At 41.4% G+C, this 19,637-nt stretch overlaps 1 protein-coding gene across 1 annotated transcript in view; it reads right to left on the bottom strand.

The window, feature by feature from the left end:
- Positions 1–1,734: 1,734 nt before the first annotated feature.
- Positions 1,735–19,637, bottom strand: part of NXPH2 (neurexophilin 2) — a 107,312-nt gene continuing 89,409 nt past the window's right edge. Inside the window, exon 2 of the mRNA XM_059702509.1 lies at positions 1,735–2,478. Within this exon, the coding sequence (XP_059558492.1) occupies positions 1,735–2,478 (744 nt within the window). The remainder of the gene's footprint in view (positions 2,479–19,637) is intronic.

Here is a 19,637-nt window from a genome sequence, read left to right as displayed (position 1 = left end):
TCTGTACACAGAAAATTCTAAGTATATATACATCTATGGTTCCCACATATTTTACAATAAATAGTATTTTAATCTTGTTTCTAGACGAAAATAAAAGATGTCTCAAAATATTTCACACCAACCACAAAATTACAAAAACACCTGATGAACTCAGAGCAAAAATTTCAAGTCTGCACTACTACACACTAAGCCTAGTACAATTTTTACAGAAAGACAAAAATGAAACACGGTGCCGAGAGCAAGGAAAGGAAAGGGATGGAGATGCAAAATAGACAGCAGAGCTGTTGACTTTTTCAACAATGTGCTGGGAGCAGTTTTGTTGGTTGGGACTGGTTTTCCTTCAGTCCTCAATTTAATGCTTTATTTTAACTGATATTTTACAGATAAGAAGGGGCGGGGGGGGGGGGGGGAGGAGAGGAGTAAACATCTAAAAATTAACATGTAAAAAAAGGTAACCATTCTATGAGTCCTATGAGTTCTAAAAACCTTTTCAATGGTCACCCAGCCCCTCATTCTGTGCTAATTCTGTTCTACCATCCAGGCTGACTGTCCATCCCTCAGAGAAGACAGCAAGTACATCGACTGTGTAGAAACATTAAGTTTTAAATAATTTCAAAAGCCTGATGAGTCAGGTATCTTGGTTATTAGTACTTAATAATAATTGGTAATGTTTAATAGACTCTTCATTTTCACATAGAATCTTCCATTCAAATAATTAACAATGCAAGGAGAACTTAACCTGGGAGGCTGGAAGTAATGAATCCATAATCCTGTAATCTCCTTCCACTTGCAAGTTTCCTCCTTCTGCAGCCTGAGAAACATTCACTTTCTCCCCATTTCAGAGTTGTTCTACACATGTACAGAAAAATCATACTACCAAATGAATAGGAAGAGTTTATAGGTTAGAGGGTGAACGCAGATTTCTGACATTTTTTACAAGCTCTCACAGCACTGAATTTGGCAAAAGAATCTAAAAGCATCATGATCTTCATTATTGTTGAATTGACTTACAATACCTCCAGGTTTGCTTTCCCAATACACCAATATTACTACTCAGATGAGAATTATAAGGGCAGTGACCAACATAGGGCTGTTTGAATCACACTCACCAACTCCAACTCCGATAATAATGTATTTAGTTGCACTGTTGGACTGTAACTTCACACACAAGTGTTGAAACAAATTTCACCCCTTCATCTCTCATCTCAGTAACCGCACAGATGGGGGTTGGGGAGCAGGGGGGAAGACAGCAATAAAAAAAAAATCCCATGTCAGAAGTGCAAGTCACCTATCAAATACAATCTTCTCGGTGACTTTACTGAATCTGCTATTTTTAAGGTAACTGTCCAAAACATAGTTCAAGGCAGGCTCATTTCAAGAGCAATGTTTATCACATGCATAATTCGATTCTTTCTCGTTACATGTTGCTACCACTGATGCTTCTTTTAGGGAAACAATATTCGGAGGCCTTCACCATCCTACGTGAAAATGATGGCTTCATAAACAGTTTGACTCTCCCGATTAAGGTACTTATGATCGAAACAAACACACTTTACATTGAAAGACGTTTCATTTCCTTTTCTTTTCTTTTTTTTTTTTTTAATTTGTAAACCTCTTGGGGAACTAAGGTTCACTGCCATAAACAGGATCCTTTCCCCTGAAGAGCTGGCGTGGTTCTCGGTCATTCTAATGAAACACAGACCCGTCCCTCCTGTCCCATCACTGCGGACGGATTCAGCCCGAGGACAGGTAAGGGGTCTCACTGTGGTAATTGTAGTCGGGGCAGACCTTTTGCACGAGTTTGTAATCGACGCTGTAAAAGGCAATGTAAATGCAAATGACCTTGAAGGGCTTGGAGCACAACCAGGACACGTGGCTCTGCGTCTGCTCCTGGTAGCAGATCTTGGACGGGTCGAAGTTGCACAGGGCCGTCTTCTTCGCCCGGTCCGTTTTCTCATACTCGATGCGGCAATTGAAAGCTTTGGATTCCTTGGTCTCCAGGGCGGACTGCGGGGACACTTCGAACTCCACCACTTTGGAGGGGGGCACCAAGCTCACCGACACGTTGCCCAGGCCCGTGGAGTTGTGCCGGAAGTAGACGCTGAAGGTCCCGTTGCCGTGGTCCACGATCTTCCCCGTGATCAGCAGGTTGAGTTTAACGGTTTTAATGTTGGAATGGAAGTCACCCCAGCCAAACATTTTCTTAAATTTTCCCGTTTTGACTATCGGCCTCCGCTTAGTTCTTGCCAGCGGCTCCTGGGCCTCGGTGATGTTGGCCAGCCAGTCCCAGAAGGTGTCCAAGCTGTCCGCGTAGGCCAGGTGCCCGGGCTTCGGGACCGCAGGCGGCTTCACGAACAGGCGCAGGGGGTTGAGCACCCTCGAGTGAACCACGCCGCCCACCAAGGTCCCCGGGCCATCCTTGTCCTCCCAGTCCAGCCCGTCTGTGGCGAGCACCGCCGTCTTGCTGTCACAAAGTAACTGTGGGAAAGAAAAGAGAAGAAGTACATTTGAGGTTAGACTTGGAGCACACACGCACTAAAAAGCCAGAACACCCGGGAAATTCTGGCGACATAACTCCGATTCCTGCTCAGTAGCACTTGGCACACACAGCTGGCACAGCGGTGTAAGAGGACGAGCATTCAGTTCAAGCAAGTACGCCCTCAAGTACAGACATTAAAATGGTGGATCTACGAAGAAGATGCTTCATTTTAACGGGTTGATGTGATTTTACTCTGTTTCTCCATCTTTACAATTCTGTCTTTCCAGACTGGGGGAAGACGTATATTTTGGTCTCTTCTTTAATAAAACCATTATATTTGTGATGCCTTTTCTTTCAGGTAGAAGACCAATCTGGAATGTTGAAGGTTTCTCTCAAGGAGCTAAACACCATCTGGATAGAAGATATAGATGTCTTAAATATGTTTAGACATATTAATTAAGGATATTATTACATTCAAAGGCAGGTCATATAATCTCATGGCTTTTGATATAATTCCATCTCAAACTCCGTAACAAAAAAGGAGCGTGGCTAATAATAGAGTACTGTACAAAAGTTTTAGCTGAAAAAATATAATTTCAAATTTAGTTGCCTTTATAGAAACATAAATTAGAAATGTATAATTTGAATTAATAGACTGTATATAATGCAATACATTTTATTACAGCTGAATTATACTCTGAAAGATAGAATTGCTAAAAAAGAGTTATATGTACACATGGCTTCTAGACTCCACAGTATTTTGGATCTAATCTGCACATACTTTTTCTTTAGGTTCTTTTGTAGTGGTGTAAGCATCTCTGGAATTTCTAAAAAGCATTAGTGAAGTTCAGTATAGATTTTGAGGTACAGAATCATAATATATGAAACTGTTGCCTGGAGGGAATATTTATAAAGGAGTTATAAAGTCTGGAAAATAGAGGTTTCCAGTGGAAACACAGATAGCCTCTTATCTCTAATGGCACCAACCAAGCTGGTGATGATTCTTGGGAAGACTGTCAGCATGATGAAGAGGATGAGACGGGACTGAGGCTGTGTGTATGCACTGTTTCCCCAAGCCTTTCAAATGTGGCAAAGCACCTCATGAAACTAGTTTCAGATTGTTACAAAAATTATTGCTTTCTATCCAATTTTGAAAAAAAAAAAAGAGACATAGCGTGGATTATAAATATTGTACTCAACTGTATGGTAGAGTTTAATAACATGTTATCTTTTATAAGTTCTTAAAGGTTTAGAAGTTCAAATTCTAAAACAGCTTTGTGAAAAGTGTGTTCACCTATGCCTCATCCCCAAAATAACTTTAGAGTAGGAATCCAAGGGCTTAAATGTATGTGTAGGCTTTCTTATTTTTGCTTTCGGAGGAAAGGCTCATAATATATTTTGGCCTCTTTGATTAATTTCCTGAAGACTTTGCTTCCTCAAGTCTAGTATTTTTTAAGGTTCTTTTCACTTAACTTACTGAGGTTTGACAGAATGGCAAATGGATATGATGTACTTTCTTACTATTTTGAGAACCTAAATCCATACTTCCTCGTCTTAGGGGCTTACACATCTTGAGTTGATACTTTTCTCTGTCTGCTAGTGTTGAATGGCTAGCATATTCATTAGGAAAACAGGGAGGGATCTGGCTCAAATATGCTGAGCATTTCTGATACTGTAACCGGCTTTCTGATTTTGAATACTCTTAATTATGATGTGCACAAACCCCATTCAAATCAGAGGGTGATAGCCTGTGGAGGAGTACTGGTCCCAGGCATGACTTGAGTTTCCCGAGAACGGATGCAGCCTGGTGCAAGAGATGTGCCCAGGCCTCTCTCCAGCGAGACCCAAGGACGCTCAGGCAGATAAGAAACCCCGCGATGGTCAAGGTCCAGTTTCTCTTCTCTGTGATGATTCCTGTTGCCCAGTCTGTTATCTATTTTTCACTATTTCCAGTATTCCATGTGCTCTGCCCTGCTTGGTCAATGGTGACAGACACACCTCCCACTTACTGACAGCCATAACTTTTCCTTGATTCCAACTTCCTACTCTATTCCCTCATGCTCGCCTCACTTTCTGTCTCTCATAGGGTAAATCTTTTTTGACATTTTCCTCTTTTAGCTTGCCTTAAAAAAAAATCTAAATTCTTACCTTTGCACATATTCTGCTGATTAAATATTTTTTCACTCCCAAGTATGACAATGTTTGCTGCCAGCAGCAAAATGCTGGGACTCCCCTCCAACCCCCTTGTTCTTAAAATGTTTTTTACATTATACATTTTCCTGCCTGGATCATTTTTCTTGACTTAGCACATTGACCGATTTTCTCCTTACTTTCCTATTATTGAAAACCTATAAACATGGAACCCATCATTCAAGGACAAGTTCACAATCATGAAGAGTCTTAAGTTAATGGGCCTTGGCACATTTTGGAATACAGGACACACCTCTTTCAGAGATAGACATTGTGAGATCCTTCTCTTTTTTAAAAAAATATATTTTATTGAATTTTTACAGAGGGGAAGGGAGAGAGATAGAGAGTTAGAAGCATCAATGAGAGAGAAACATCGATCAGCTGCCTCCTGCACACCTCCTACTGGGGATGTGCCTGCAACCAAGGCACATGGCCTTGACCGGAATCGAACCTAGGACCTTTCAGTCCACAGGCCGACGCTCTATCCACCGAGTCAAACCGGTTAGGGCTGTGAGATCCTTCTCTTATCTCTAGGAATTATGTGGTGTTTCTGAGATTATTCAATGATGATAAAATAAAACATGGCCATTTACTGAGGCTTTTAAACATATTTTGAAGATTTTTTTTGTGGTAATTTACTCTGTAACAACTTGACTCAAACCTATGTTACTCACCCTAATAAATGAGTGTAAAAAAAATTTCCAAGTTCATCAAATAGCTCAATTAGATGTGATTATTTTCTTTTAGAAGAGCTCCTGAACTCTTCAAAAAGGATTCCCCATATGAGAATTTAAAACAGAATTTGATTTCTACAAAATAAATTCTAACAGAATACGTTTCAGGTTCAAACCTGCCCCCAAAGCCCTTGATTTTAAGCTTGGCCTTTATAAAAAAAAAAATAACAAAATTTAACTATTAACACAGATCTATAACTGTTCTCTGTCCCAGTGAAAATATTCACTGACAGCTCCTATGAAACATGTATGCATATATATTTTAATTTTTAAATATGTTTTTAGAGAGACAAAGGGAAAGGCATAGAGAAAAAGAAACATTGATGAGAGAAACATCATCAATTGGCAGCCTCCTGCATGCACCCCCGCTGGGGATCAAGCCCGGGGCCTGAGAATTAAACCGGCAACTTCTTGGTTCCTGGGGCGACACTCAGCCACTGCGCCACACTGGCCAGGTTATTTCAATGTTTTTCCTTGCCCTCCTAGACCATTTGGCTTCTCACTTGATTTGACAACAAAGTTAAACAAGTTGAGAAAAAGCTGTATATAACTTCATCTATTTAATTACTTTAAAGTACATGGACATTTCTCACAAATATGATTTCCATATCTAGATCCAAATCTCAAGAAGCTATCAGATGAATGATGTATTATTAAAAGAGTAAATATGTTTCTATTTGTCTTAAAAATCTGACAATTGCAGCTCCTCTCCCAACTTTCTCTCCCTTTCGTATAACTTGTTCAGCCTTTCCCCCTGGAATATCTCCTTAAAATTTGTGCATCACCAGTGCCAGGGCACGCTCTCCTATGGTCGTATGACCCAAGACCCCAAGGCTCATGCCTCACCTCCAAAGACCTCATCAGGGATGACTGGGGTTGGAGGAGCCAGAATCTTGTGCCCCACACAGTCACACACTCCCAGCATGGAAGCAGCATGGGAGAAAGAGCACAGGACTTGGTGCCTGCTGACTCATCACCCCTCGCTTAAGTGTTGGATGTGGACCTCGTTTTTCACCTATCTGTCCTTTGCTGGGTGATGGTAAGGACTAACCAGAAGAACAGATGGAAATTACTGAGCCTAATGTCTGGCAAAGGCATTCGATGACTGATGGCTCTTGCATGGTCCAATGGACAGTCCCGTGTCTCCTATTTAAGAATTGTCTTCCGAAGGTGTTATGAATTCTCAGGCCTTAGGCCACTGATTATGGTTAATCAAAAAAATGTGTTCCGTGTCACGGGCTACATTAATGACCGAGTAGAAATCCCCCTGCTTGACCCCGGAGCATCCATCAAGTTTCCTCCTGTTCCCAGGCTCACCGGCATATGAGGCACATCCAGACGGCAGGCGCCGGTGAGCACTCAAGGCCAACAAATGTGTTTGTGGATTTTTGATCTTTGATTCCAACCTATCAAGTTAGTCAGCAAAGGGAGCGGAAAGTACACCCTGTACACGACGCATCCACAGTACCCTCATTCTTTGACAACTTCTATGCTACAACTCTCTGGGGGAGCTGGGGGCTGTAGGTGTTTCTGAACCTGTTGGCAAACCACCCTGTCCAAGGCTGCTGGCTGTTTTCCTTAAAACACATGCCTGTACCCCACTGGTTACTTTTGCACCCGCTGAGACTCTCTATGCTAATATCAGCATCACTGCTGTCTTTGTCCCATCATATTACAATAATAATGCAAAAACACACACATTTAAATGCAAGCACAAAATTCAGTTTCAACAAGGAAGAAAAAGAGGAATTGCTGTCCTTTATCTGTTTGAACATTCCCTGATTTCAACACATTTATCAAAGCTTAAGTAATTTATGTCTTGGCAGGGTGTATCAATTTCACAAAGCACACACATTACCTAGATACAATGATATCATATTAGTTTTTTTCTGCATCTTACAGAAGAGCTCAAAAAGATTAATAAAAGCTCAAACCTTCATCAATTAAATGAAGCAGGTGGAAGGAAGGGAGAATATGAATAAGACTGTATTTCATTTCAGTTCTTTTGTTTTTAGTGGGGGGGGGGGAGAGCTGACAGGTTCAAATCATTCATCATAACAAGCTGAAGTTGAATTTCACTGATAATTAAATGCATTTTCCCCAAGAGGCAGAGAAGCTGCGATGAATTTTATAGTAGCAGATGTGAGAACTGTCACAAATTATGGAAATAATTTATAAACTAAAAAGCATCTTCTTCTGTAAATACTATGTCAGAAGATTCCTTTTCAACCATATCTGCTAGGCATTTTTCAGTAAATGTTTTATTTCGGGAAAATTTTAGTTTACAGAAAAGCTATATTGTACAAAGAGTTACCATAAACCCCGCACCCAGTTCCCTATCCTGTTAATATCTTACATTATAATACATTTGTCACAACTGATGAGTCAATCTCGACACACTATTGCTAACTAACGTTCCTACTCCACTTAGATTTCCTTATTTTTTCCTCACTGCCCTCTGTCTGCTCCCGAATCCCCTTGAGGACCCACATTTGGTCCTCATGAATCCTGAGGTTTGTCTTAGTTTCTCAGTCTCTCCTTGTTTTTAATGGACTTTCACGTTTTGAGGAGCACTGGTTAGGGTTGTGTAGAATGCCGTTCAGTGTGAGTTGGTCTGATGTTTTTCCCATGATTAGACTGGAGTTATGGGTTTGGGGGAGGAAGAAAACAGATGTGTCATTTTTGTCACTTCATCCCAACAGCATGCCAGCACCATGACATCACTGTGGGTGTTCATCTCGATCTTCTGATGATCCTTCTTATTTATTTATATCTATTTAAATAATTCTTTATTGTTGAAAGCATTACACATGTGCCTCCCCGCCCCCCCCGCCCCCCCCCCCCCCCCCGGCATTGATCCTCTGCAGCCCGCCTCCACCCCCTGTCCCTGCCCCAGGACCTCACTGGCCCATTGTCTGTGTCCATGGGCCATGTATGATAATCCTTCTTTTAAAGTTTGCTTTCAGAATTCTCACCAGGCTTGTGCATTGTTGTTATCATAAGCCTAGTTTAATTTACATAAATCCAGTGACACTTAATTTAGGGTTGGTTAAAAATAAGTCAGGAACCTTCAAGCATAACTCTTTACCACGTCACGGAATGATCTCGGATCACCTCATTTTATTTGTTATTTAGGAAATTATACATGACTTATAAATTATGCTGGCAATATTACGTGCAATCACTGTGTCTTTCACCATCGATATTATTATTACTACTTAATATTAATTTCTTCAAATTGGGGGCACTTTGATAATTGGTAACGTAATAAAGAAAAGCTTATAGAGCTGGCATTGCTTTCTGATTGTAGTAGATCCAAGTGCCCCTTTTCTCAGTTTGGAGCCAGTCCCTTGTTCTCGATTCTACACATCCAGTGAGTCAATATCAAACTTCAGATGGGGCATCCTTTGCAGGTCCCCCTGTTTGCCAAGGGGAATGGGGTCAATGAAAGAAAGCCTCACAGAGGGGTGCTCTGTACTCACAGTGCTCTGGCTGCGGCAGGGCCATGGATGCTACTTGGTTTCTCTTGGGATCTTGGGATCTGGGACAGTCAGACCTTTGCCATAATTATGATAAAACCCTTCACTATTCGTCCATGATCATGATAGCTTTGTTTCTTCCCTGTAGCTGCAAGAGGAGGTGGGTCCCAAACTGTGGGGGAGGAGTGGGGAGGGGATGGGTATTGGGAGAGAAGAGAGCTTTTCTACAGCCAGTGGCTCATAGAGGGGGACTTAAAGGCATTTAAAGCTTTGAACTTCTGAGGTTCCGATTTCATTCAATAGATACGATACCATGGTCAGCCCAGGTAGCTCTATCCTGTACCAGCCCTAACAGGTGGTGTTTTTCTCATTTGAACAACACCCGTGGAAGATACATCACCCCCAGCCTGCTGTCCCAGGCCCTGTTTAACGATTCTAACTGACACGTTTCTTTAACACCTATTGACCCCTCACTCCCATGGTCGGGGAATAGGAGAGGAGTGAGGAGACCCAAACTGTGGTCATAAATGCATGCATTCATTTAAAAATATATATATTTTTTATTTCAGAGAGGAAGGGAGAGGGAGAGAGAGATAAAAACATCAATGATGAGAATCATTGATTGGCTGCCTCCTGCATGCCCCCCACTGGAAATGGAGCCCGCGATCCCAGTATGTGCCCCGAATGGGAACCCTTGACCTCCTGGTTCATAGGTTGACGCTCAACCACTGAGTCAAGCCGGCTGGGCTGCATGTGTTCGTATTTAGTCACTGATTCAACACATAGTTCTCGAATGCCTTCCAGGCACATTATTTCTGCTTGACGCTCTGGGAGCACACTGCTGAACAGGGCAGATATATTTCCTATCTTCATGGGGTTTGCAGAAGAGCAGGAAAATAAAGAACATTAAATGAATACTCATCATAAATAATATCTCACTGATTATAATTGTCATGTACAGATATCAGTATAAGAGAGCAGGGAGCACTAGTCCTAAACAGGGAGGCAACAGTGCAGGGGCTGAACAGAACTGAATAATTAATATCTTTATTCTGACGATAGTTGATAATGAATGAATTCATGACAAGAAAACAAATCAATCTTGGTATTTATATTCCTTTTCTCTTGTTCCAAATTGTTTATCGATTTGTTTATAATTACTAATGAGAGTGTGATAACATTATAAGACAGTAGTTATATTTTTTCTAGAGAAAGGCTATTTTTTTTTCTTTTCCCTTTTTCCAGCTTTATTGAGATAAATTGACAAATAAAATTGTATTATATGTATTTGCAGTATACCATGTGATGACTTGTTATAGATTCATGTTGTGAAAGGAATCCCACTATCGAGTTCATTAACACATCTTTCACCTTGCCTAGTTCTTTCTTATTTTTGTAAAAACCTTTAAGAAAGGGTTCTTAGCAAATTTCAATTATACAATTCAGCATTATTACTTATAGTCACCATACTATACAGCAGATCCTCAGAACTTACTTATCTTGTAACTGAAAGTACATGGCATTTCTCTTAAGCATAAATCGGCTCCAACGTTCAGTTGGTACTTAATCCTGACTTGGAGGTGTAGTGCTCAGAGGTGGCCCCGTAGTGGGCCTTGTCTGTCACCCCCAAACCTCCTAAGAGCTGCTACAAATTTATAGTATCTAACCTTGGGTTCTGGGGAAGTTAGGCCTTTGCCATAATTATGGTATAACCCTTTTCTATAATTCTATATAATTAATGCAATATATATCAGTGCTTCTTGATAATAAACTAAATATGCTCTGGATAAATAACTATATTCTGAAATAATGTAGATTTGTCTTTATGTTTACAGGTGTGTTAAAATACGCTAAAAGACAACAGATCTGGCCAATGTCTAGGATTTTCTTAAGAACTGATGAATGTTGTAAATGCAAGGTAAACAAAACAACCTAACACTTTTCCATAATCATAGCATTGAACAGGCAGCTATGCCTCAAGTGGGTGTTTTCTGTTTTCTGTGTTTATAATGATTATAAACAATTTACAGCCTATACTGGTTTACCATGAAACACTTGCCATAATAAACAATGCATAGATTGAGTAGATCACCTACCATTAACAACGAAAGCCATCCCCATAACTATTTTACAGTATACCAAATATTTAGTCCTCTGTTCATCAAATAAAAATATGAGTTTCCAAGATCAGGCAAAATGAGCTGAATGCTCCAAACCTGTAGCTTTGTACCAAGCTGGGAGAGTTGGCTTTTCCTGATAACAAGACTGGCATATGCTGCAAGAGATAAATTGATACAGATCTGTACAAATATTTTTAAAGGCAGCTGGCTGGCCCCTCTAGGATATCCTGGAAGCATTTATTAATGTTCTTTCAGTGTGACAATTATTGCTAAGTGCCCATTTGGAAGGATATCTGGTTTGTTTAATAGATCTGTTTATAGTGTTATTCATGCTGTAATCTATGTAACTAGCAATTAATTATTTCACTGGGGGTATTCGTTTAAGCCAAGGACCCCCAAAGTGATCGCTGTTATACAATCTAGAGGTGGCTTGCAGATCCATTATAGCGGAGGAATTAGAGAACCAATAATGAAAGGCGGTCTAATGCCTAATATGTGTTGCACACAAGTAGCTTATATAATTGGATTGCTTAGCGATTCTGTCCTGTATCCTGTAGTTAAAACTAAAATGACAACCTACTAAAAAAAACACACACACAACAGAACAAAACACAAACCGTGTCATGATCGAACTCAGCACCCCATTAAATTTTTTGCTTGTAAACAAATCTTGGAAAGTATTTTCTCTGGGTAGAAATTTTATAGACTATCATCCCCACTGACAAAACAGGAACATGTATCTACTGCACAACACGCAATGCCATGTTGATGATTAGTGGGATGGCTTGTCCTAGGCTCATATTTCTGGGGCTCCATTACAGAACTGTCACGGCAGATTAAAAGAAGAATGGCACACAGGGAATAATGAAGGATGACAGACTCAAACATATATCAGTGCATTAATTGTACCTATTAATATTTTGTGGCATAATGTGGCATTGTTTCAAAATTCATTTTGCAAGTTGAAAAACAAATGATTGCTTAGGAGAAGAAAGCTAAACAGCGGACATCCTTTCTGCTGAGAGTAGCGAATTCATTTACCTTCCAGATATCTTTTAATAGCTACCCTTTACAATTTCCTAAATTGATACAGGAAACATAAATGTGAAGACAGAAGTCTTAGCGGTGAGAGCCAAAAAGCTAGATTGCAATGCTTGGCAGTAGCTTTATTGCTAAGGTTAAATATGGCAATTCTTATTTTATCTTGATGACAGTAATCTGGAAAATCAATGAAACAACCTCTGCAGAAAATAGTACACACACACACACACACAAACACACACACATGCACACACACTGACACACAGAAATATCATGTGCATACACTTACACATGTAATTGCACATAATTTATATAAACATTTAAGAAAGATGGTGTGAAGGAAACCTTACATTTCATTTGCCTTAGCAAGCTGAATAAAAGGGGCTCCTTAATAAATTATTAACAGGCTAAATACAAATGTTAAAGATGCCTTGTAGTAGGGGGCTGCTATACTATCATAATATCATAAATATTGTGATACGGCCTTGCTTCCTGAGTAAAACAGGATCAGATTGCAGTCTCATTTAATGCCAGTTTTGAAAGTCAAGCAGAGTACTCTTTTGATAATCCAATAGATGGAAGCTGTCCTTTCGCTGTTAAGGAATAAATAGCTTAACGTGGTAAGTGGCACTGTCTGTTTTCACCCATGTGTCCTAACAAACCCCATTCAAGTTTTCAATGAGTGAGAAGAGCTTCAAGTGACAGAATACAAAAATACCTCTGAAACACAATGGCCCGGGAGAGACAGCATGAGTCTGTGTCTTGACACCTAAAAGTTGGCATTGAAAAAGGAGAGTTGCAACAGAGGTAAGAGCAGTCAGATGAGGAGTGGAAATGACAGGTACTGAATGTCTATTGCGTGTAGGCAGAGTCCCAATGCAGAATGAGAAAGCATGGGTGGGCGTGGTACCATGGAGGCAGGGCAGGAGACAGGGTTTAGGAGACCTGCACATGTGTCTATTACCATCAAATCCATCTGATAATTCAATCTTCAGGTACCATTAGTCTGGCAATTACCATATGCTGCCTGCAATGGTTATTTTTAAGTGTCAACTTGGCTCAGTTACTCAAACACTAGTCTAGGTGTTGCTGAGAAGGTATTTTGCAGATGTGGTTAACATCTCCAATCAGTTGAATTTTTTTTAGTTCAAAATGTCAGCACCTCCTGGTTACATTCTTTCACCAAACATGACATTTATTAATTTAAAATATTTTTTCAAACTTTTTTAGATACATAGCATATTTCACTTAAATGTAAACATTCAGTCTATGGGGATTTTTACAGAATCCTACATAGATGTGCTCCTTTATTATGACCCAAAATAACTATGTTTTGTAACGTCAGGGACAGTTTCCACACTATAAAATACCTATTTAATAAAAAACACAAATGCATAGCACTTGTGCATATGACACTGATAACTGTGTTACAACTACTTTTGCAATTATCATTCCTGACATGTATACTGAGAATTACAGCATCTTCATAAGCAATCTCAGTTGATTCTTACACCTCCTTTGAGAGGTGTGCAGGGCAGGAAATAGCTTTAGAGAGCTTAAGGGCTTGTCCAAGGCCCAAGTTTTGAGAGGCAGCAATACATCTAGAAATCAGGTCTCTCGTATCAAGTCACTGCTCTTTCCACCCTAACACTCTAATGGGCCTGATACCCAAAACAAAACAAAACAAATCCTCAATCAATACAATATAAATAATATAACACATGTGCCTTATAAATAACTTTTTTCTCATTACAAAGTGAAAAGTTTACTCTAGAAAATGAATAAGAAAACTGAGGAAAATTAAAGGCTGATAACAACTGTTAATATTTTAATATTTAATCCTATGTTCTTCTATGTAATATAAATAACACATATTTTATATGTAATCTTTATTTATAAAGAACATATGTAATATTCAGTTGCATAATAGCTCAAATACTCTATAAGAAAAAAATCTTGCTATTACTAAGAGTAAAATCTAGATTCATGTCAGGGTCAGTTTCCTATAGAGCTCTCCTCCCTAAATCTTGAGAGGACACTCAACTGGTCTCTCATTTGTCACTTAAGTCCAAATCAGAGGGATCTCAGATCATTCTGGGCAGAAGCAAAATCCCTGTGCTCTGGGCCAGCTGGGGAGGCAGCCCCACCCTCAGAGCCCAAGGACTCTGGTCAGCCCAGGTCTTTGCATCTCCAGCTCCATATTCAGAGTCATTCTTTATTTTGTCCCTCTGCACTTTCCAGTCCAGGCTGGCAACATTTTTGGTATAAAATTCTTAAAATCTTGTCAATATCTTGTGTAATTCACCAAGGTCCAAGCCACCACCAAAGGTGACCTCCACACACCTTCCAGATACAACATCTCCCTTCCTGGTTCATGCTGAGATGGTTGCTGGGATCCATGTGTCATACACCTGGGTGTCTTTAGCAAAAGTTGTCCAGTCACACCTTTGGTGCTTTTCTCCAGATAACTAGCTGGACTCTAAGTAAAGGAGATTAATCTTAATGTTGTGGGTGGGCCTCATCCCCTCAGTTGAAATGTTTTAAAAGCAAAATTGAGGTTTCCCCCGAGAAGAAATTTTGCCTCAAGACTACAGCATCAAACTGGAGAGTTTCCAGGGCCTGCCCTGTGGATGTGGGACTTGTCCACCCCACAGCTCAACAGCTGCAAGAGATAATTCTGAAATACAGTTCTGTAGATAAGTATTATCATCTATCTATCTATCTATCTATCTATCTATCTATCTATCTATCTATCATCTATCTATCTATCTATCTTCTATCTATTATCTATCTATCTATCTATCTATCTATCTATCTATCTATCTATCATTATCTATCTATTTAGTATCTACCTACCTACCTACCTATGATCTATGTATCCTACTGGTCCACATCTCTGGAAAACTCTGATACACTGCCTTTTGACTTAATATTTATGTCCATATGTGAATATCTTATATTCATGACTCAAGGGTGCCTCTTGCTTTCTTAGGTTGTACACAGAACCTAGCAGGTGCAAACTTAGGGTCAAGTGGCTCCATGTTGCTCCCAGAATAAACTGAAAATTTAGATCAGCTACTTGTCAAATTGTTTACTATTATATTAATTCATTTTTACTTGATTTTCCTCTTGTAAACTCCTGGATGACAGCTACTATGTCTTGTTCACCTTTATGTCTCCAGCACTTGTCACAGAGCTCAATTCACAATCAGTGCCAAATAAAAACTGAATACATCAATCTGACTGGCACTGCATAGCATCCTAGGTCTTTCACAGCCTTTTATTTCCTTGGGCTTTACTCTTAGGCTACTTTGGGAAATGTTTTAAATCTTAAATAACACCTTGCTGATAAAGAAATCAAGTGGGAAAAATAGTAGAAATGGGAAATGAGGAGTTACAAGTTGGGAGAATGGAATGGAATAATAAGTAATACTTTGATAGAATAATGAAACATAAATAAAAACATTTAAAAATAATGTTTGAAAAAGTTGGTATAATTATTAAGAGAATTCACTTGTAGAGTTTTATAAACATGACTGAATTCTATTACTTTCAAGGGGTAATCATTCCCATGATGTCTCCCATGATGTGTAAGCTGACATTAACTCACAGATTTGTACCTTTACCCTAGAGTTTATTTGGAGTTCAAGCTCTATAGATCTAGCTTTCTAACAGACAATTTCACTTGAATTGAACCATGAAAGTATACAACACAAGTTTTGCACTTTGTAAAACACAATATGATTGTTCCACGATACTGTAAGTAGCAGTTAAAAATGAAAAAGGACATTTTTAAAAATTGGGAATCCAAGAAGGAAGGCTCTTAACTGAAACACTTCCTTATATAATCTCTACTGGGTTGCATTCTGTTTGTGCAAGCCCATGAATATTTGTGCCTTGCTTACAACTGGCACAGTAGCTACACATACTGGGACTTGGCTAACATTGGTTGAGGCTTCTTTCTTGGTGTTCGCAATCATTTGCAAGCAAGTTCAGAATCAGTCTCTTCTGTCTCCCTGGCAATCTTCCAGTAGCCTTCCCCCCAACCTCCCACGCCTCTCTTCATACCTGGTGCAGAATCCTAGGGAAGGTCAAACAGGACTGTCCTGGGGCTAGGAGGTAATTCAGAACCGCAGGCAGTGGCCAGGCTCTGTCTTACACACATTTCTTGTCAAGCCACACACATTAGGCATTGGGCCCAGTGAGTTTTCTAAGTTCTGGTTGTGAACCTTTAAATAGCTTCCTATTGTCTAGTGCAGTGTTTCCACACTGAGCAATGATACCTTTTCCCCCTTAAAGTAAGCTTTGATAGAATCTCAGTTATAGTATACAAGAGACACCAATGTTATGTATTAATGCATAATTATATATGCGTTCAAATGTGAGTTCAACAATTGTTTTAAGCTTCATGAATGAGCAATGAGGATCTTAAACATGAAACTTCAAATTAGAGGTAATAGATGATTTGATTGTTGCAATCATAGCCTAGGAAATAACTCATGGCAACACCTCCTCCACAAAGTGTCTTTGACCATCTGATGGACTTGGTAACTCACTACCTTTGTGGCTCTCACCATTATATTCCTACTAGAGGCCTGGTGAACAAAATTTGTGCACTTGGGGGGGAGGGTCCCTCAGCCCAGCCTGTGCCCTCTCACAGTCCAGGAGCCCTCAGGGGATGTCCTTAGCCCTTAGGCCTAAGCCATCAGTCGGACATCCTTAGCACTGCCACAGAGGCAGGAGAGGCTCCCGCCACTGCCGCTGCGCTTGCCAACCTTGAGCCCGGCTTCTGGCTGAGCAGCGCTCCCCCTGTGGGAGTGCATTGACCACCAGGGGGCAGCTCCTATGTTCAGCGTCTGCCCCTTGGTGGTCAGTGTGTGTCATAGTGACTGGTTGTTCCACTGTCAGGCTAAAACCGGCTCTCTGACATTCCCCGAGGGGTTCTGGATTGCGAGAGGGTGCAGGCCGGGCCAAGGGACGCCACCAGTGCACGATCAGGGCCGGGGAGGGATGTGGGATGTTGGTTAGCAGGAGGGACTGTGGGAGGGCTCCAGGGAGTGTCTGGCCCATCTGACTCAGTCCCCATTGCCTGGACACCAGCAGCAGGTTAACCTACTGGTCAGAGTGTCTGCCCCCTGGTGGTCAGTGCATGTCATAGTGACTGGTCAACCAGTCGACTGTCTGCTCCCCGGTGGTCAGTGCATGTCATAGCGAGCAGTTGAGCAGCCTTAGCATATCATTTAGCGTATTACATTTTGATTGGTTGAACGGCTAACTGGACGACTGGACACTTAGCATATTAGGCTTTTATTATATAGGATAATAGCACTGAACTGGCAGGTCTCCCTTGATGAGGCTGAAGTCCTTAAAGACAGGGAGGTTTTCTTATTCTCTGCTATATTACCAAACCCAGCACAATGTCTAAAATGAAGGAGACAAGTTTAGCAAACAAATGTTGCTGAAAGAGCATAACTCTCCCCATAAAGTGACAATATCATTTCAATGTTAGCTAAACGACTTGGTTACATTTTCCCTTGAGATTGTATGTATCGCAAAATCATAAAATATTTTTAAAATTATTGGGGGTCAAATTCATGATGAATAACTAACTGGGTTTATTTTTTTCGTAGGGAACCTGAAGAAAAAAAAAGTTACACTTTAAAAAGAAATAAACAATTCCTGATGGGGTCCTGGCCGCTTTGACCCTTGGAGACTTGAGTATGCTCCCAGCTCTGGGATCCAGAAGAGAAGGGTTTGGTGCTTGGTTGAGGTCAGATCCAGGAAGGGATCTGGAAAGGGGATGTTGTGGCTCATCCTATTTAAACAGGGAATGAGAGAGAGAGATTGCTGTGGAGCGTATTCTTGGGTGTCCAGGGAAAAACTTGCACAGCATCTTGTGACTTGCCAGAAAGAGAGTACGCTTTTCCAGGAGTGTCCACATATTAGAGAAGGACTAAGAAAGGAGTTATTCAGAGAAGTTACAGTGTTGTGGGAGAGCTTCATTTTTCAGACTACAACCTAAATCACAGATAAGTGCTCCATTTCGTCCAGGACATGCTTAACAAGCTGTCAAATAAGTCAGAATACTTAGTAACCAGTGGAAATCTCCCCAATGTGTTACTGGGAAGAGGAGCAATCAGTGATGCACTAGGTCAGTGATGGTGAACCTTTTAAGCTCGGCGTGTCAGTATTTTGAAAAACCCTAATTTAACTCTGGTGCCACGTCACATATAGAAATTTTTTGATATTTGCAACCATAGTAAAACAAAGATTTATATTTTTGATATTTATTTTATATATTTAAATGCCAGTTAACAAAGAAAAATCAACCAAAAAAATGAGTTCGCATATCACCTCTGACACGCGTGTCATAGGTTTGCCATCACTGCACTAGGTCTTTATGTACAAACTAGAGGCCTGGTGCAAAAAAATTTGTGCACTTGGGGGGTCCCTCAGCCTGGCCTGTGCCCTCTCACAGTCTGGGACCCCTCAGGGGATGTCCACCTGCTGGATTAGGCTCGCTCCCCGGGGGATCGGGCCTAAGCTGGCAGTCAGACATCCCTTTGGCAGCCCGGCAGCCCTCTGGGGATGTTCACTTGCCAGCAGGGTGCAGACCTAAGCTGCAGTCGGACATCCTTAGCACTGCTGAAGAGGCAGGAGAGGCTTCCGCCACCACCGCTGTGCTGGCAGTCATCAGCCTGGCTTGTGGCTGAGCAGAGCTCCCCCTGTGGGAGCGCACTGACCACCAGGGGGCAGCTCCTGCATTGAGCGTCTGCCCCCTGGTGGTCAGTGTGTGTCATAGTGACCAGTCATTCCCAGTCCTTCTGCTATTAGGGTCAATTTGCATATTACCATTTTATTATATAGGACTAGAGGCCAGGTGTACAAAAATTTGTGCACTGGGGGGGAGGGGGGTCCCTCAGCCCGGTCTGTGCCCTCTCGCAGTCTGGGACCCCTCAGGGGATGTCCACCTGCTGGCTTAGGCCCGCTCCCCGGGGGATTGGGCCTAAGGTGGCAATCAGACGTCCCTCTGGCAGCCCGGCAGCCCTTGGGGGATGTCCACTTGCCAGCAGGGAGCAGACCTAAGCTGCAGTCAGACATCCTTAGCGATGCTGAGGAGGCAGGAGAGGCTCCCACCACCACCACTGTACTGCCAGCCATCAGCCTGGCTTGTGGCTGAGCAGAGCTCCTACTATGTGAGAGTGCCCTGACCACCAGAGTGCATCTTCTGCATTGAGCGTCTGCCCCCTGGTGGTCAGTGTGTGTCATAGTGACCAGTCATTCCCAGTCGTTCTGCTGTTAGGGTCAATTTGCATATTACCCTTTTACTATATAGGATAGAGTCCTGGTGCACAGGTGGGGGCCGGCTGGTTTGCCCTGAAGGGTGTCCCGGATCAGGGTGGGGGTCCCCACTTGGGTGCCTGGCCAAGTCTGGGTGAGGGGTTGAGGGCCATTTTCAGGCTGGTGGGTAACTGAAGCTCCCAACCTCTCCTTTTTTACTTTTTTTCCCCCCTGAGATTTATTTACCTTCTATGGCTCTCACTGGAACTGAGAGCCGGCTTAGGCTCTGAGGCTCGGCTCCAGCTCTGAGACC

The sequence above is a fragment of the Myotis daubentonii genome, chromosome 7, assembly GCF_963259705.1.
Source record: "Myotis daubentonii chromosome 7, mMyoDau2.1, whole genome shotgun sequence".
Lineage (NCBI taxonomy): Eukaryota > Metazoa > Chordata > Mammalia > Chiroptera > Vespertilionidae > Myotis > Myotis daubentonii.
This window is presented reverse-complemented; position numbering and strand designations above follow the sequence as displayed.